Raw genomic sequence first — 20,485 nt, forward strand, 5'->3', positions numbered from 1 at the left:
AGAGATTAGATAAAGGTGGTTCAGTGAGAAGATTGAGTGAGGAGTATGGTGTTGGAATCTCCACCAATTATGATAAAACAAAAAGAACAGATCATGAAATTTTATGCAGAAAGTGACGTTCAGAAAGAAAGGAGCGAGAGAAAAACTATACATAAGCATAAAAGTGATGATTTGGATTGACTATTGATGGAGTGGTGGCGACAGAGGAGAAGGGAAAAGGTTCCTTTGTCTGGCCCAATGGTGGTGCAACAAGCCAAGATATTACATGCAGAACTGGAGATTGAAAGTCCATGCAAGTACTCTTCAGGTTGGCTAGCCAAATTTAAAATGCGTCATGGCATCAGGTAATTGAAAGTATGTGGTGAAAAAGCCTCAGCAAATCATGAGGCTGTTGAAAATTATATAGATGAGTTCGTTAAACTAATTGCTGATGAAAACCTTTCGGCTGAACAAATCTATAATGCCAACGAGACAGCACTGTTTTAGCGCTACGTACCGAGAAAGATATTAGCAACAGCAGAAGAATCGCAGCCATCAGGTATAAAAGACACCAAAGATAGACGGACTGTGCTTGCTTGTGCAAATGCGGCTGGGACACATAAGTATAAGCTTATGGTCATCGGGAAAAGCCAGCGTCCAAGATGTTTCAAGGGCATGAGAATATTGCCAGTGCATTATAATGTTAATAAAGCATGGGTAACCAGGGTAATCTTTCTGAACTGGTTTGAGAAGCTTTTTGTTCTGCAGGCGCATGCTAATTGCATGGCAGCCGGCCTTGAAGAAAACTATAAAATATTCTTGCTGCTAGACAATTTCCCAGCACATCCTGATGCTGAGCTACTAGTGAAGGATAATATCCATGGAATCTATTTACCTCCCAATGTAACATCACTGGTATAGCCAATGGACCAAGGAAATTTGAGATTGACTCTGCAAAAACAAATTTATGAGGTGTTTGCTTAGTGCTGTGAACAGAGGCATGGGAATAACAGTGTTCTCAAAAGGTTTCTCTGTGAAGGACGCCATATGGGCAGCTGCGGCTGTGTGGAATGAGGTAGCTAGAGACACCTTGGTCAATGCTTGGCATAACCTCTGGCCAGCAACTATGTTTAATAAAGATGACGACTTTGAAGGCTTTCATGTATCTAGGGAGAAGGAAATGATTGCTGAACTTTTAGAATACGCAAAAGGGCTGACTTGCGAAGCTACACTAGAATTGAATGAAGATGATATCACAGAAGTCATGGACATAGACAATGATGCTCCCGTTGTGCATGCAGTGACAGATGCAGAAATTATGGGCATGGTTTTGCATCCAAAGGAAAAGGATGAAAGCAGTGAGAATGACGATGCTGATGTTGATAATCAAGTCGAAAAAGCGCCCATTGACAAAGCAGTTAATCTTTGTCAAGAATTAATTAACGCCCTAGAGCAACGAAACTGCATAAGTGAAGAAGAAATAATGCAGGTGTATAAAATTCAGGGAAAATTAATCAAAGAAAAGCCCAAATTACTTAAACAATTAAAATTAGTCGATATGTTTCAAAGGGTATTGCAGCAGAATGACCAAGACCTACAGCCTGCAAGTACACCAACAATTTCCACATTTGATAATCCTATTGCTGGCCCATCTTCAGTCATCATAGCTGAGCCCTCTACCTCAAGCACAATCTCCAGCCAATTGTAACTGTACCTATTTCTGTGCAGCTTACTTACGAAGTGGATCACAGTAAGGAAGATTATTCTTTATACATGACAGGGTACCTGTATTATATTTCATACCTGTACTGTTTTAACAAATAAAAACCTTTACAGGTATTATATTTCATACATTTACTGTTTAACAAATAAAAACCTTTATTATATTTCATGCTTCGAGTACATTCCTTTTCATAGTTTAAGTACATTTTAAGCTGTACATACCGTTTCAATCTGGAAAAATAAGCGGCCCTGCCGGATTCGGGCTGTCGGATTTTCTGCTCCGAAATCTGGAAATACACGAAAGTCGGTCCAAGGGTTTCCAGATTCGGGACTTCGGATTTCTTCTCCATAATCCGGAAAGATCCGAAACTTGGCCTCGAGGTTGCCGGATTCGGGCTGTCGGATGCAATGTTCCGAAATCCGGAAATACACCAAAGTCGGTCCACGGGTTTCTGGATTCGGGATTTCGGATTATCTCTGAAATCTGGAATTACCCAAAACTCAGCCCAGGGGTTTCCGGATTCAGGACATCGGAATTGTCTCCGAAATTCGGAAATACCCAAAAATCGTCCACGAGGTTTCCGGATTCAGGAAGTCAGACTTTCTTCTGCGAAATCTGGAAATACCCGAAACTCGACCCAGGGATTTCCGGATTCGGGACGTTGGATTTCTTCTCCAAAATCCGGAAAAACCCAAAAACTGGAATAGCCTCGGTCCCGAGGTTTCCGGATTTCGGAGGTTGTATCTGCATTACCTTCTTCCTTCCCATGAAAATGCAGAATAAATCGTTTTCTTCAGCTATGAAGCCCTTTTACTCCAATATGTGTTAAAAGCAGTGCTACTCCTCCCCCTCCCCCCCTTCCTTCAAGAGTAAAACGGCTTTTGTAAAGCAATAAACAAGTAACTTGCAGTCAACTTGGTGTTTAAAAACATCACCCTTCAAATTTAGAGTAAATCTCAGCTACTCACAGCACTTTATGCACTCACCTCTACTACTTGATCTGCTTCTACTTCTTGAGGATGACGATGATGATAAACTCGAAGACAATGAATTTGATGATGATGATGATGATGATGATGTTGAGGTCACGGAAGAGGACCTACTTCTGCTTCGTTTCCTTTTTCTCTTTTCTTTTCCTTTATAAAAGACAATTTGAATATTTGGAACCATGGCTAACAGTTTATGAACAAAATTAATCAGCTTTATTCTATATACTATCATACTGCTAAAAGTTAGAAACTGAATTACCAAGGATGGAAAGTTTTCTTTCAATGCTGCTACAAGTTTTATTTTAAAACTTTCATCAATTCATGACTGGATACTGAAGTCAACTATGTAACCACCTACACCCACCAACACCTGACTACCCGAGACCAGCTAACTCAAATGTGCCAGACGTGTATGTCTCAATATCACACCATACAGATTGAGCCATAAATCTGTCCATTAAGCCACTGGATGAGCAACCCAAGTTGATTGGTGTAAAGGTTTTATATAGTTATTACTGTTGAAATAGCAACAACTTGCATTCATATAGCATCTTTAAGGTAGCAAAACATCCCAAGGTGCTTCAAAAGAGCGTTATCAAACATTTGTCGCCGAGCCACATAAGGAAATATTACGACAGCTGCCCAAAGCTTGGTCAAAAAGGTAAGTTTTAAAGAATGCCTTAAAGGAGAGGTAGAGAATTCCAGAGCTTAGGGCCGAGGTAGCTGAAGGCACAGCTGTCAATGGTGGAGCGATGAAAATCAGAGATGCGCAAGAGGCCAGAATTGGAGGAGCCCAGAGCTCCGAGGGCTGTCGGCCTGGAGAAGGATAGAGTTAGGGAAAGGCAATGCCATAGAGCGATTGAATATAAGGATATGAATTTTAAAATTGAGGCGTTGCTGGACTGGGAGCCAGTGTTACTTCCACAAGCACATGGGTGAATAGGAATTAGTGCGACTTAAGATATGGGCAGCAGTTTTGGATGAGCACAAGTTTACAGAGAATGCAAGATGAGAGGCCGGCCAGGGGAGCATTGAAATAGTCAAGACTATCCCGACAATGTGAAATTTTACAAATTTATGCAAAATATTGTGGTAGGAATTGCAGGGCTGTATGCAGTTTAGGACTGGATGTGTGTTTTCCAGGCAAGTAGTATTTTTTTAAGTTTTAAGTTGAATTTTATTTATTGTGTTTAACTCCACAGGAGATTGACTAGTTTATTAATTTTACCATTTTACACACACTTCATTTGTAAGGATTTATCATGTCTGAGTCACACCAGGATGTTATGCCTGGAATTGTTTTTAAACTAAAAATTGCTTTTAAAACTGCAAGGCATGCATAGAAACATAGAAAATAGGTGCAGGAGTAGGCCATTCGGCCCTTCTAGCCTGCACCGCCATTCAATGAGTTCATGGCTGAACATGCAACTTCAGTACCCACTTCCTGCTTTCTCGCCATACCCCTTGATCCCCCTAGTAGTAAGGACTTCATCTAACTCCTTTCTATACTTATCTTTACCTCATGTTCTAATGTTAGGTGGCAGTGCAGCTCCTCTAAGCTTCATCTCCCAGCTAGATTTCTCCAGGTAGCACCACAAATAAGTTTATTTAAATTTATAGATTATACCTTTCTTTTATTATGTATCGGGAAATTTATTTTAAGTAAATTTATTATAACTTCACTTACTGTGATTCATTTAATTTGTGTCAGCTGCCTCCACAATCCTCACTGCTGCAAGGCCTCAAGACTCTGGCAACTCTTGTCCCACTTTCTGACTTGATGCTCATACACACCATTCAACAGCCCCATTCCTGTCTCATGCAGTTTTGTCTGGTTCTCTGTCCTTCCTACAGCTAACCGACTTCCATCTCCGTTGGTACCCCAAACAGAAAATTCCACCTCTGGCCATTTGCAGCCTTCCTTCACCTGCCTAGGGCATTGGAAAAATTAGCAACTTGGTTTTTAAAGCACTTATAGTGCTATATTCTGCCACCATAAAATGCAACCTACAGCCCTCAGTAACTCCCTATCTGGCACCCAAAAGAGAAAAAAAAGTGTAAGGAGAAACAAGAAGTGAAATTTGGAGAACAGAAGAGAGGCATGGAAGCAGACGAGGAGATAGGCAGAAAGCAACATGAACAACAGATAGAAAAGAAAACAATGATTTGCATTTATGCAGCGGTTTTCACAACGCCAGGACATTCCAAAGTGCTTTACTGTCGATGAAGTACTTTTTGAAGTGTAGTCATTTTTATGATGAAGGAAATATGGCAGCCCCTCCGTTCTCCCTCAGTAGTGTCTGCCTAGTTGTACTCAACTCTCTGGAGTGGCACTTGAACCCACAACCTTCGGAGTTGGAGGGGAGAGTGCTAGCAGTGCTGACATATAGGCAGGCGAGAGAGAGAGAGAGAGAGAGAGAGTGTGAGTACCCTCCACTTTAATGTAAGGAACACCACAGGAGATAAGAACAGGAGTAGGCCATCTAGCCCCTCGAGCCTGCTCCGCCATTCACTAGTAGTATATTAATAGTCTGGTGTGCACTTCTGTTTGTCTTATGTTTAATTATTGCAACGATTTTGTCATACCTGGATAGTCAATCTTGGGTGTGATGCTTTTAAACTGCAATGTTTATCTATATCTCTATACTTACCACTACCTACCCTTCAGGTCTCACCTCTAGACACTCCCCAAATGCCATTTTCCAGGTCTGTTGCTATAGGTGGCGTTGCAGGTAAGTTTGATTTTTATTGACAATTTTGCTATATTTTTTTCCTCAGGTCATGAGATAAGTTTTATTCTAACTTTCAGTATTTATTTTTTCTCTCCCCTCCCCTAGACAAGTTTGAGGAATTTATTTTAGCATTATACATTCATTTGTTGTTGCAGGTCTTCTTTCACCTATCACGCAAAAGCGCTTTTCCCTCCTGCGACTCAACACTGCCTCCTATTTAAATGGCCCTAATCTGCCGGTTTTTGCCAGCGCACATCTGCCAATCTGCTCCTGACTCTTGATTGGTTTTACCACTCAGCTGATTTGATCACCACCGCACTAAAACACTAACCAAAGGCTCTGCTCACTGATCTTCATTGATTTTGACAATGCAAAACCAGTGAAGATCAGAAAGTTGGCTTGTTGTTGGCAGGTGAGAAAGTCGGCAGCCATGTACTGAAACTGGCCAAGATTAGTGAAGATCCCAGTCCTCCCTGGCCATTGGCCCTCTTGTTCAATGCACCCTCTCTTTCTGCTGGAATCCTATCAATGAGCTGATGAACACTATGAAGTCTTTACAAGCATTTAGTGGTTATACAATGAAAGCATGTCGTATGACTCTTATGTGCCTTAAAATGAAAAGCCTGTTTTTACGTCTATGTGCATAAAGAGGCTTTTAGTTTTTTTTACACTTACATCAGTGCAGATTGCGCAACAAAACCCATCATGGAGGGATTGTATGCTGAAAAAGTTCTTACTATATATTTGTATAATGCATTAACTTTTAAGTGACTTAGTAACCCAATAGCCTAGTTTTACCTCAGTGTTCTTAAATAAGCTTCATGTCACTGTCGGTAGGGCAACACAATGTGCCAAGGCACGGCAGGGGGAGCGAGGGGAGACCAGGCATATGTGGTCGTGGGGAAGGACTAAACAGCTTAACTTGACTGACTGTGAACAATGCACACAAGTCGATCTCTCATGTTGTTGCACGTGGGGAATCAAGACCACATGTAATCATCAGGTGAAGCAGGGTTATAGGGCTCAAAATTGGCCCCTGCAGATTTTTGGTGCACTCACCAGAGTAGTGCCGCTTTTGTATGATGAAAAGGGTGCCGAAAAAATGTCCTCCGATTCTGGCCGCTGTGTTGCCTCGCCCGGGGCCTGGCGCAGCGTGGCCAGTGAATTAGGGGCGGAGCTATTGTCCCGGCGCTGAAAACAGTGCAGGGACGTCTGCACATGCGCGTTAGAGTGTGCACGCATGTGTAATAGCTCCTCGCCCCCAGCGCGTCCTGCAGCTTGTGTGGGAGGGACCTGATGCGCGCCGCCCCTATCCCTGGCCGAGTGGTCTCCCGCACCGGCTGGGTCTGCTGTGGAACGCATTGTAAATGTGAAGAATTGTAACTAAGTGCTATTCAGAGGGCATTGTCATTTATTTAGAAATTTGATCATCAATAATACAATACCAGGAATAGGTGAGTGTAGATGAACAGAGTCTTGTGTTTTGAGATGAAGGTAGGACTTACTCCTATTTTTTAAATTTGTTGTTGAATGTTGATTACTTTTTGTGCTTTAGGTGCAGGTCATCTCCGCTTCCTTCTATTTTTTTAAATTTATTATTGAATGCTTATTTTTGTGCTTTGTTTAGAGTTTTGATATGAAGGTAGGACCTAGTTTTATTTTTTATTTCTTCTTGAATGTTTTTATGTCTTCTTGAATGCTTACTACTTGTGCTTTGTTTAGTGCTTTGCAAGGTCCTCTCCACTTCCCTTCCCGCCCCTATCTCTGGCCGAATGGTCTCCGATGTACCTACCTGCGCTGATTTCTTAACTTTCCGCAAGGGTTTTCACAAGCGGCCACATACGCTGGCCTAAGTTAGTTTGGAGTAACTATTAGCAGTCCAAAGTGGTCTAAATGGCCAAAACGGGCATAGATGGCTGGTAACGCCTCCTTTTGAAAAAAAAACTTTAAAAATCGTAACTAACTCACTTACACTGGCGCAAATTGAATGTGCAAAATGGGGATTTTTAAGATACTCCAGAAAAATCAAGTTGCTCCAAAAAAAAACAGAGCAACTGCTGGGGAAATTTGGGCCCTTAATAACTAGTTTCATGTTGAACACAAATTAATACATATTTTTTAAATTGCTGAAAATTCAAAGTTACAAACACCAGATTCAATATTTCACATCATTAAAATAGAAACACAATATAAGGTGTGAAAATTCCTTAATGTTCAGTCAGTCCTTCAGCGCATCTCAGCAATCATCATCATCATAGGCAGCCTCTCAGAATCGAGGAAGATTTGCTTCCACTCCTGAAGTGAGTTCTTTGACTCTCGTATTGGACTGTTCAGCCACCACAGACTCTGTCACAGGTGGGACAGATAGCCGTTGAGGGAAGGGGAGGTGGGACTGGTTTGCCGCACGCTCTTTCCGCTGCCTGCGCTTGATTTCTGCATGCTCTCGGCGTTGAGACTCGAGGTGCTCAGCATCCTTTCGGATGTACTTCCTCCACTTAGGGTGGTCTTGGGCCAGGGACTCCCAGGTGTCAGTGGGGATGTCGCACTTTTTGAGGGTGGCTTTGTAACGTTTCCGCTGCCACCTTTGGCTCGTTTGCCGTGAAAGAGCTCAGAGTAGAGCATTTGCTTTGGGAGTCTCGTGGCCTGCCCAGCGGAGCAGATCAAGTGTGGTCAGTGCTTCAATGCTGGGGATGTTGGCCTGAATGAGGACGCTGGCCTGAATGAGGACGCTGATGTTGGTGCGCCTGTCCTCCCAGGGGATTTGTAGGATCTTGCGGAGACATTGTTGGTGATATTTCTCCAGCAACTTGAGGTGTTTACTGTACATGGTCCATGTCGCTGAGCCATACAGGAGGGCGGGTATTACCACAGCCCTGTAGACCATGAGCTTGGTGGCAGTTTTGAGGACCTGGTCTTCAATCATTCTTTTTCTCAAGCGGCTGAAGGCTGCACTGGCGCACTGGAGGCAGTGTTGGATCGGGTCGTCGATGCCTGCTCTTGTTGATAGGAGGCTCCCAAGATATGGGAAATGGTCCACTTTGTCCAGGGCTACGCCGTGGATCTTGATGACTGGGGCCCAGTGCTATGCGGTGAGGACAGGCTAGTGGAGGACCTTTATCTTATGGATATTTAGCGTAAGGCCCCTGCTTTCGTATGCCTCAGTAAATACGTCGACTATGTCCTGGAGTGCAGCCTCTGTATGTGCGCAAACGCAGGCATCGTCCGCGTACTGTAGCTCAACGACAGAGGTTGGGGTGGTCTTGGATCTGGCCTGGAGACGGCGAAGGTTGAACAGGTTTCCACTGGTTCTGTAGTTTAGTTCCACTCCAGCGGGGAGCTTGTTGGCTGTGAGGTGGAGCATTGGCGGCGAGAAAGATTGAGAAGAGGGTTGGGGTGATGCGCAGCCCTGTTTGACCCCGGCTCGGACGTGGATGGGGTCTGTGATGGATCCGTTGCTAAGGATCACGGCCTGCATGTCGTCATGGAGCAGGCGGAGGATGGTGACATACTTTTGGGGCATCCGAAACGAAGGAGGACACTCCATAGACCCTCGCGGTTGACAGTGTCAAAGGCCTTTGTAAGGTCGAAGGCGGCCATGTATAAAAGGGCTGGCGCTGCTCCCTGCATTTTTCCTGCAGCTGTCGCACTGCAAAAATCATGTCCGTTGTGCCCCTTGGGAAAGAAATCCGCACTGTGACTCCGGGAGGAGCTCCTCGGCCGTGGGAAGAAGTCGGTTGAGGAGGACTCTAGCGACGACTTTCCCAGTAGCTGATAGCAGGGAGATTCCTCTCCAGTTGCCGCAGTCAGACTTGTCCCCTTTTTTAAAGATGGTCACGATTACTGCATCTCTGAGATCCCCCGGCATGCTCTCCTCCCTCCAGATGAGAGAGATGAGGTTGTGTAATCGCGCCAGCAGTGCCTCTCCGCCATACTTCAATGCCTCAGCAGGAATTCTGTCCGCACCCGTAGCCTTGTTGTTTTTAAACTGTCTAATGGCTTCAGCGCATCTCAGCAATCACAGTGAAAGAAGTTGCGTATGTCATTGTATAATTGTTTCCAAAAAAAACGGAGCAGCTCCTGGCCAATTTTGAGCCCATTGTGTGGGAATAATTGAACCAAAGATGCAGATGTAATTCAATCCCCATTTTAAAATCATAAATTGTCCTTATTTTAATACTTTGATTTTATGATATTTATAAGAGGCAAAACTGATGTGCCACAGCAAAGGTAGAATGACGTAACTGACAGTGTAACAGTGTAACAACGGAGTGTAAAAAACATGACATGTCTGTATATATCAGTGCAACTCGGTCACGGTTAGTCTAGGGAACGCGTTTTTTTTATATTGGTATGAGGTTTCACTTGTAGTTTACTGTGGTCTGCAGAGCTTTATCATTTACTTTGTGTGAATCTGCTACCTAATGAAGTGATATGCTTTTAAAGGGGGTGCAGGAAGAGAGTTACCTGGGGGTGTACGTACACAAATCGCTGATGGTGACAGGACAAGTTGAGAAGGCTGTTAATAAGGCATATGGGACCTGTGGCTTTATAATAGTGCCAGAGCTGGTCTCCAGTCGTCCTGGTTAATTCTTGCCACTGGACAAAGGTCTCGCTCTGTTAAGCCAGTGTACTGGTTGATGTGCAACAGTCACCACACGCTAAAAAAATCCACGCACAGGCATCTTCCACCCTTCAATTGGAGTTCAGGACTGGAATATCGGGTCCTCCATTGAAATATCTGTGAACTCGTGGAAGCAAGTTATCCTCGTTCGAGGGACTGCCTGATGATGATGATGATGCTTTGCTGAATTTTAGTTGCTATATAGTGTAATGTGAAGGGATTTGATTGCCAAAATGTTATCATGTCTGGTACATTCTGATGCAGGAATTATAAGTAAAACGTGAGTTAGGTCAGAATTTTGAAAATTAAGAGTTTTTGTTAAATAACCCTGAACTCGCTGCCTGCAGGGGTGGTGGAAGCAGAGATGATCAATGATTTTAAAAGGAAATTGGATAGGCATTTGAGGGAAATAAACTCGCAAGGCTACAGGGATAGAGCGGGGGAATGGGGCTGACTGGATTGCTCTACAGAGCGCCAGCATAGACTCGATGGGCCAAATGGCCTCCTTCTGTGCCATAATAACTCTATGACTCTATAACAGTTAAATAGTATTAGCTTCCTGCTCTGTACCCAGGTACTTGCTCAGATACAAGCTGTTGTTTAATTTTGAAAATGGCAAGTTTAAAAAAAACATTTAAATATTGAAGAACATTGGTCTTCAAGTCGTTATGGTTAATGAAGATGGGCAGCAGAATGCATTATGGGAGGAATTGAGGAGCTATGAGTTGCAGCACAATATTGAAAATCGTAGGATTTCATAAAAGCTGTCGGTCTCCTGTGATGTTACACACTAAATTCCAGAATATGGTCAATCTCTGATGTCGTTGTGTTGCTGTTTTCCTCTGTGTCTCCAATCCTCACAACTTTTTTTGCTTCCCTCTGTCCTTTTCTTCTTTCCTTCTATTCGGGAACTAATGGATGCTTTGGCTTGGTGTGCAGGATAGGGTTTATGGGGAAAATATGGTCCTCAGCAGTTCCCTTCCCATCCCCTCCCCCAATCAGTCATGCTTACCCCACTTCCATCACATCTCCTACCCCTTCACCTTCCTACCACATGCCCACACCCACACTCCCATCACTATCCCTACCTCCTTAAGGGAATCAAGGGATATGTGGATAAGGCAAGAAAGTGAAGTTGAGGTAGACCAGCCATGATCATTTTGAATGGGAGAGCAGGTTCGGGGGGGGCCGTATGGCCTGTTCCTGTTTCTATTTCTTATTCTCTTCCCTTCGCACTCAACTTCTGTAACCTTCCTTTCCTCCTTGATCCACTATCACTCACTCGCCCCATGATGGGTGACAAGATGGCCCTTTATCTTCAACCAGTTTCCCATCTCACTTCCTTATGTTTCAAGGAAGTATTTGCTTTCTAAATTCAAATTGTTTTCTAAAAAGTAAATTAAATTAGAATAAGGTTCCATCCCACACAGGTGTATAGGATTAGATTAACTCGATATTTGGATGACTTAGTAGGAAGAGGAACTGGCGACATACCTAGTCTGAAGGCCAACCCAGGAACCGCAGAGATTTGCAGGCTGAATCCAGAAGCCGAAGACGGGTGACAGAAGTTCCTGGGACCAAAATGGAGGTGATCCTCCAAAGCTGTGTTCGCCAGCTTCAAAATGATTCGGTGGGGGGGGGGGGGGGGGGGGGGGGGGGGTGGTGGGTCATGACCCCCCTACTGGATCCAGCAGTGGTATTTCATATGGTATTGTATTTGGTTCTAGCAATTCCACTGCTCTTTATGTAATGGCTGTGCCTTCTATTGCCTAGGCCCCAAGCTCTGGAACTCCCTGCCTAAACCTCTCCGCCTCTCGTTCCTCCTTTAAGATGCTCCTTAAAACATATCTCTTTGGCCACGTCCATTCGCATGCCTCCTTTGGCTGCTGCTCCGGACCCGAGCCATTCAATAAGTTTCCACTTTTCCCCCTCTTTCCTTTTCTCTTTATCCCTCCCTGACCATTCTCTCCTGTCATTATGCCTCCTTTCATCTCTCCTCTCTCGGATACTTTGCCCTCCCAAATCCTTACCCCAATCCTTCATTATTCTTCAACCTTCCTACTCTCCTGCCACCATCCCAGGCTTGTGTCTCTCCTACATAACACTCTGTGCCTCTCTTGGCATCCTATGACGGGCACTCCTCGCTGCCTCCTTACGAGCAGTAACTCCAACTGTCCCATCCTACTCTCTCGCCAACCTTCTCACCCAGTAAGCTCACTAGAGGCTAATCTTGCCAAACTTCTCCTCATCCAACTCATCCCCCACTCCCCAGCGCTGACCCCATGGACGCAAGTGACGGGGCAGCCATCACCGACCCTCTCCACATCTCCCTCCACAATGTACGTTCACTTGCGAACAAAGCCCGTCCCATCCATGAGCTTATCGTGGATGATGGCATCGACATCATGGCCCTGATGGAAACCTGGTTGAGGGGCAAAGACATCTTACCCTTAAATGACACGGCCTCGCCTGGCTATACCTTCCAACATTTTCCCCGCTCAGACCGCCGTGGTGGCGGTGTGCCTCTCATCGGCAAATCACACCTTGGTCTGTCCCCCTACTCCTCCAGCACTTTATTCTCCTTTGAGCATCTCACCCTATTCCACCCTTCTCCCCTCATTTAAAATTCTCACTCTCTACTGCCCATCCAAGTTCAATAAAAATATTACTGATATTTCTTCACTACTTCCCTCCCTCTGCACCTCCACCAAATGATTTCTCACCCTCGGTGATTTCAACCTCTATCTCAATTCATCATGCTCTCTCTCCTGAGTTCACTATCCTCCTATCCTCCCTTATCTCTCCCTCTATGTAAACTTCCCAACCCATATTCACGGCACCTCCACCCCCCTGCCCTTGGTTGCCTTGCTCCTGCAATCGCAGATACGGCCATCTCTGACCACTTCCTCGTATCACTCTCCACCCATATCCACCTTCACCCCCCCCCCTCCTCCCCCAGCCAACCCTACCTCTTGTGTCCACCCCTGGAAAAAAACTCTCTCCCGACTCTCTTACAACTGCACTTATGAACACCCAGCTGTCCAGCCTTTGGCCTTCCATTCACCATGACATTTCTGCGGCTACCAATCTCAACACCACCTCTGATGCCCTTGTACCTGTTAAAACAATACCTCTCTCTCACCCTGGCCATTCCCCCTGGTACAGCGCTGATCTTCGCTCCCTTAAGTCCAAGGGACGGAGACTTGAACGGATATGGCGGACAATTGGTTTAGTAATTCACCTCCAGATCTGGCTGGACCACATAAAGCACTATCGGGTCCTGCTCTCGTCTGCCACAATCGCTCACTTATCCAAAATCATTCTGGAATGCAAAGATAAACCCCGGCTTCTATTCTCCACTGTTAACCATCTTTTTAAACCCCTCTCCCCAGTCTCCACCCTCACCACCAAAAATAAGTGTAACTCACGGACTTTTGTCTCTAAGATTGAGACCATCTGTTTGGCCGCCTCTGCCTCTTCCCTTCCTTCCCCTAGCCCACCGGGCCAAACTTCCTCTAAGGATCCCCCCCCTGCATTCGTCCTGACCTCATATCTCTCTCCAGTTTCTCTCCTATCTCCCCTCATGACCTTTCCAAGCTCATCCTGTCCATGAGATCCACTTCCTGCTCCCTTGACCCTATTCCCACCAAACTGCTGACCAACCAACTTCCTATTCGGGCTCCCATGTTAGCCGACATTGTTAACGGTTCTCTCTCCTCAGGTACTGTTCCCCTCTCCCTCAAATCTGCTGTCATCACCCCTCTCCTCAAAATAGCAACTCTCGACCCCTCCGTCCTTGAAAACTACCGCCCCATCTCCAACCTCCCTCCCTTTCTCGCGAAAGACCTTGAACGTGTTTGTTGCCTCCCAAAATCTTTCCCGCAATTCTATGTTTGAGTTCCTCCAATCCTGTCTCTGCACCTGCAACAGTACCGAAATAGCTCTCATCAAAGTCACAAATGTCATCCTTTGTGAGTGTGACAAAAGCAAAGTATCCCTCCTCGCCCTTTTTGCCTTGTTTGTAGCTTTTGACACTGTTGACAAACTCTATCCTTCTCCAACACCTCTCCACCCTTGACCAGCTGGGTGGGACTGCACTCACCTGGTTCCATTCTTATCTATCTAATCTAGCCAGAGAATCACCTGCAACGGCTTCTCTTCCCGCCCCCACATCGTTACCTCTGGTGTCCCCCAAGGATCTATCCTTGGGCCCCTCCTATTTCTCATCTACATGTTGCCCCTTGGCGACATCATCCGAAAACACAGCGTCAGTTTCCACATGTACGCTGATGACACCCAGCTCTACCTCACTACCACTTCTCTCGACCCCTTCACGGTCTCTAAATTGTCAGACTGGATGTCCGACATCCATTTCTGGATGAGCAGAAATTTTCTCCAATTGAATGTGTTCGATTCCCGCCACAAACTCCGTTCCCTCGCCACGGACTCCATCCCTCTCCCCAACTTCTATCTGAGGTTGAACCAGACTGTTCGCAACCTTGGTCTCATATTTGACCCTGAAATGAGCTTTTGACCACATATCCACAGCATAACTAAGACCGCTTATTTCCACCTCTGTAACATCGCCAGTCTCCGCCCTTGTCTCAGCTCATCCGCTGCTGAAGCCCTCATCCATGCCTTTGTTACCACTAGACTTGACTATTCCAACGCACTCCTGGCTGGCCTCGCACATTCTACCCTACGTAAACTAGAGGTGATCCAAAACTTGGCTGCCCATGTCCTAACTCGCACCAAGTCCCGCTCACCCATCATCCCTGTGCTAGCTGACCGACATTGGCTTCCGATTAAGCAACATCTCGATTTCAAAATTCTCATGCTTATTTTCAAATCCCTCCATAGCCTTGCCCCTCCCTATCTCTAATCTCCTCCAGTTCCACAACCCCCCTATCATCTCTGTAATCTCCTCCAGCCCCACCCCCCCAAGATGTCCGTGCTCCTCTAATTCTGCCCTCTTGAGCATCCGATTATAATCGATCAACCATTGGTGGCCATGCCTTCTGTTGCCTGGGCCCCAAGCTCTGGAACTCCCTGCCTGCCTCTCTATCCTCCTTCAAGAAGCTCCTTAAAACCTACCTCTTTGACTAAGCTTTTGGTCACCTGTGCTAATTTCTACTTATGTGGTTTGGTCTCAAATTTTTTTAATCTCATAATACTCCTGTGAAAGGACGTTTTACTACATTAAAAGGTGTTATATAAATACTTTGTTCAAGCCTAATTGCAGGCAGCCGAGTTAATAGAACAGCCAGTACCTCTGTCTCTTTTTTTCTGCTCCTCTGAAGATGTGCTTGGGTTCTGGCTTTTCTTTCTGTCACTGTCCAGCCGACCCTCCATGATAAACTAAAGAGAATACGTAAATTATTTTAATAGATCAAAAATAACTGCAATTCGAGTACATAAAGCACTAATACAATTTAATTCCGCAATGCACAGCGTTGATTCACTTTCAATTATTAAACAGCCTATGAAATAGATCACACTCAGCAGGGCTAAGAAGTTTAAAGGGCAAAGGCCAGTATTTTTTAAAGTATGATTGTGATTACTTCCTCCATTCTCATCACACTGCAAAGCCTTACTTTTATTTCATGCTTTCAATGCACTTCACCTACAATGGGTGTATTTGAAGGGCAGCATATGCTCTTGGATCGCACACAGCAAGATCCCACAAACAGTGTTGTTGGGGCGGTGTTTGGTGGGGGGTAAAGAGACTGTGTGAAGGAGCGGGGAGAACCCTCGACTCTGCTGCGGAAGTGCCAGAGGATTTCAAGCGCACCAGCCCAGGCGGGAACAAGTGAAACACGAAGGTCGCGCCCCAGGGATACCGCGGTGGGAGTGCAGACCGGGGCCTACCCCCGGCCTGGGCCTACCTCGGGCCTGGGCCTACCCCCGACCTCGGGCCTGGGCCTACCCCCGGGGTCCAGCACCTTCCGGCAGAGGCCAGAGCGCCAATCACACCGGGGGGGGGGGCGGTTCCGCCGAGAGTCGGACCGGCGGAATTCAAGCAAGAGAGAGAGAAGGGGAAGGAGGGAGGCGAGGGTCCGAGCGAATAGCGGGCAGGCTCACCCGGTATTGCCGGTGTTTTTCCTACCGGGAGCCGCGGCTCTGGGGCCGCCTGATCCAGGGCTCGGCGGCGCGGCGCCCCCACCATGCAGCCTGTCACGCAGTGCGGGAGCCCCGGGTGTGGGGGAGCTGCCGATGGCCGACCGGCCGGCCGGCCTGCGGTGCACACAAACTCTGCCCAGTGTTTGCTGCGCTCCACCCGAAGCGGCGCGAGCTCGATGCCGCTGCTCTTTGCCCACACAACACAACCGCCTGCTGTGTGGACGATTCGAGCCCGCGGCCACTGACCGGGTGTGGTTTCCCCAACGCGATTAAAATAAAATAACAATCGTTAGCTGCGACACCTTACCAGCAGGGAGATGTTTTTAATTTTCGTGAGTGCGAGGGGGAAATTACAAGCCGTTCACGAGATGTGTTTATTTTCCGAGTGCAGATCTGTGCTGGAGGAACAAGTTGTATTTTACACAATGCAACAGTCCCACTTCCAAAGAGAGAGTTGGTACAAGAAGATCGAAGAGAGAGTTTTGGTCTTTTGAGCACATTTGCCGTAAAAATAAAATCATGGCGGGACTGGGCAAGCATACGAGGTGATCCCGATAATGTCTCCCCTTCACTGAGATTGTATTGAATGGTGTTGATTTAACGACTGATTGCCAACTATCATCTTTTTGGGAGGCAAAATGGTATTGTTGGATAATGGACAAAGGAGGGGAAGGAAATAAACTTGAACCTGCAAAATAAATGCATCAGTTTGTTTGGGACATGGGATGTTGTCTGTGATTCAATGTCTGCTGACTTTCTGATCTGAGGAAAGGAAAGATGGAAAGACATAAAATTAGTGACATATCACCTGCAACGCTTTTGGTGAAGCATTCCCCCTGGTGTGGGAACATATCACGTCACCCAGCCCAGGATGATGTGTAACATACTGAAACTCAATTGAAGAAGAAAATTAAAAAATAAGTTATAAAGAGTGAATCTCACACTCACAAAATAATAATTTGCATTAGAGTGCAAAGAATACTCAAGTCATAAAGATGATGAATCTTGTTTATTTAAAGTATCATTTTTTGAACTATTGACCCACCGAATCTGGATGAAGTTGTATGCCTCAGGCACAGAGCCCCAGACACATTGGTCTAGTGTTTTCCACTTTCACATATTCCAATGAATTAAAATGTTTTACTCACATACTGCAGAACTTTGGGCAGTTGCATTTTCTGAAACACCTTGTGCATAAAACTTCTATTGATGACAAGGGACACACAACAGCCGAGGGAAATTGGATGGGAAGCTGGACCCTGCCACTCCACCGGCATTTACATATGGTGGATAGAAAAGAAGCATCTTGCATCAGTCCTCGTGGGGCCATAGGGGAAAAAATCCAGGTCAGAACAGGGAGACGGTAGTAGGCCTCACCACCTTATTTTACTGCCATTTCTGCAACTACACTGCCCAATCCAAAGAAAGGCAGTGAAGTATAATCCAACCCCTTATATTTTGTGATTGAGTTAAAACAAGATTAAAATCCTTCATTTTTGTCACAGTAGCATGAATGAGTGGAAGTTGGGGCTGTGTGAGCTAGTATACTGTCTGTAGATTATGCCATTTTTATGGTAGAAGAATCAGAACTATTCATGGAGTGAGCAAATGTAGTAGTAACGAGGTCTTCCATATCAGATTGCCATGAATGTCTCTTGCAGCTGTCCATGGGTTCTCCTCTGCATTCTCTTCAGGCTGACCCCTGCTGTCCTTGGGTACTTTTCTGATCCAGGATACTGATTCATTTAAATTCCATTTTAGTCTGGTACTGGTGCTGCCTGGAAATAATGGTGTGAAACTGGATGAATCAAAAAATGGGCAGGGATAGCAAAAATAATGAGTAGGGATGATAGTGGATTTATTGGATCTTGCCAACACAAAATACAGATACAAAATACAGATAAAATATATAAAGGATCAAGTTTGATTTTTATACTTTTGTTAAATTGACCCTTATTGTGACAGTTTTAATAGGAGAAATGGAAATATGTTTGAAATGTGAACATCTGTTGGTGGAAGAGTCGAGCCTATTCATGGAGTGAGCAGATGCAATAGTAGAGTTCAATAATTGGGATGTCCCATACATGCCTAAAAAATGCGGAAAAGCTGACAGGCAGCTTAAAAAAAATTGAGGCATACTCAAAAACACTTAACATATCAAAAATCAATATATAGCAGTAAAATGGCCATGAATAAAAGTCTATGATGAAGGTCACTGCTTCAAGGAATAATAAGGGGAAAAAGTCACTGGATGGTGTAGTCTACAGGCCCCCTAACAGTAACAACTCTGTTGGTTGGAGTATAAACCAGGAAATAGTGGGGGCTTGTAAAAAGGGAACAACAATAATCGTGGGTGATTTTAACCTCCATATTAATTGGACAAATCAAATTGGTCAGGGTAGCCTTGAGGAAGAGTTCATAAGGGACAGGTTCGTTGAGCAGTATGTAACGGAACCAACCAGGGGGCAGGCTATCTTGGATCTGGTCCTGTATAATGAGACAGGATTAATAAACAATCTCCTAGTAAAGGATCCCCTTGGAATGAGTGATTATAGCATGGTTGAATTTCAAATTCAGATGGAGGGTGAGAAAGTTGGATCTCAAACCAGTGCACTAAGCTTAAATAAAGGAGACTATGAAGATATGAGGCCAGAGTTGGCTAAAGTGGACTGGGAAAATAGATTAAAATGAACAGTGGCATACATTTAAGGAGGTATTTCACAACTCTCAAGAAAAATATATTCCAGTGAGGAGAAAAGGGTGTAAAAAAAAGAGATAGTCATCCGTGGCTAACCAAAGAAATAAAGGATGGTATCCAATTAAAAACAAGGGCATACAAAGTGGCCAAAACTAGTGGGAGGACAGAAGATTGGGAAGCTTTTAAAAGCCAGCAAAGAATGACTAAACAAATGATTAAGAAGGGGAAGATAGACTATGAAAGTAAACTAGCATGAAATATAAAAACAGCAAGAGTTTATATAAGTATATAAAAAGGAAAAGAGTGGTTAAAGTAAATGTTGGTCCCTTAGAGGACAAGACCGGGGAATTAGTAATGGGGAACATGGAGATGGCAGAAAGTCTGAACAAATATTTTGTATCAATCTTTATGGTAGAGGACACAAACAATATCCCAATAGTGGATAGTCAAGTGGCTATAGGGGGGGAGGAACTTAACACAATCACAAAGGAGGTGGTACTCAGTAAGATAATGGAACTAAAGGTGGATAAATCCTCTGGACCTGATGACTTGCATCTTAGGGTCTTAAGAGAAGTAATGACAGGGATAGTGGATGCATTGGTTGTAATTTACCAAAATTCCCTGGATTTTGGGGAGGTCCCAGCAGATTGGAAAACTTCAAATGTAACGCCCCTATTTAAAAAAGGAGGCAGACAAAAAGCAGGAAACTATAGACCAGTTAGCCTAACATCTGTGGTTGGGAAAATGTTGGAGTCCATTATTAAAGAAGCAGTAGCAGGACATTTGGAACAGCATAATTCGGTCAGGCAGTCAGCATGCATTTATGAAGGGGAAGTCATGTTTGACAAATTTGTTGGAATTCTTTGAGGATGTAACGAACAGGGTGGATAAAGGGAAACCAGTAGATGTGGTGTATTTGGACTTCCAGAAGGCATTTGACAAGGTGTCACATAAAAGGTTACTGCACAAGCTAAATGTTCACGGGCTTGGGAGTAATATATTAGCATGGATAGATGATTGGCTAACTAACAGAAAACAGAGAGTTGGGATAAATGGTTCATTCTTAGGTTGGCAATCAGTAACTAGTTGGGTGCTGCAGGGATCAGTGCTGGGACCCCAACTATTTACAATCTATATTAACGACTTGGAAAAAAGGACTGAGTGTAACATAGCCAAGTTTGCTGACGACACAAAGCTGGGAGGAAAAGCAATGTGTGAGGAGGACACAAAAATTCTGCAAAAGGACATAGACAGGCTAAGTGAGTGGGCAAAAATTTGGCAGATGGTGTATAATGTTGGAAAGTGTGAGGTCATGCACTTTCACAGAAAAAAATCAAAGAACAAGTTATTATTTAAATGGAGAAAAATTACAAAGTGCTGCAGTACAGCAGGACCTGGGGTACTTGTGCATGAAACACAAACGGTTAGTATGCAGGTACAGCAAGTGATTAGGAAGGCCAATGGAATCTTGGCCTTTATTGCAAAGGGGATGGAGTATAAAAGCAGGGAAGTCTTGCTACAGTTATACAGGGTATTGGTGAGGCCACACCTGGAATACTGTGTACAGTTTTGGTTTCCATATTTTACAAAAGGATATACTTGCTTTGGAATTGGTTCAGGGAA

General features: G+C 44.8%; 1 protein-coding gene across 5 annotated transcripts in view; it reads right to left on the reverse strand.

The window, feature by feature from the left end:
* The window catches only part of LOC139273119 (protein FAM133), a 60,076-nt gene extending 43,176 nt beyond the window's left edge, over positions 1-16,900 (reverse strand). For 2 of the 5 annotated variants that reach the window (XM_070889522.1, XM_070889527.1), the window contains exons 1-3: positions 16,151-16,417; positions 15,315-15,402; positions 2,689-2,838 (exon numbers count right to left, since the gene is read on the reverse strand). In XM_070889522.1, the coding sequence (XP_070745623.1) occupies positions 2,689-2,838; positions 15,315-15,402; positions 16,151-16,210 (298 nt within the window). In that variant the 5' untranslated portion in view covers positions 16,211-16,417. Of the gene's footprint in view, positions 1-2,688; positions 2,839-15,314; positions 15,403-15,638; positions 15,913-16,125; positions 16,418-16,471 lie in introns of those variants that run through there. The other 3 variants (XM_070889525.1, XM_070889523.1, XM_070889526.1) reach the window with 3 other exon arrangements.
* Positions 16,901-20,485: the final 3,585 nt, after the last annotated feature.

Source organism: Pristiophorus japonicus, chromosome 9 (assembly GCF_044704955.1).
Source record: "Pristiophorus japonicus isolate sPriJap1 chromosome 9, sPriJap1.hap1, whole genome shotgun sequence".
Lineage (NCBI taxonomy): Eukaryota > Metazoa > Chordata > Chondrichthyes > Pristiophoridae > Pristiophorus > Pristiophorus japonicus.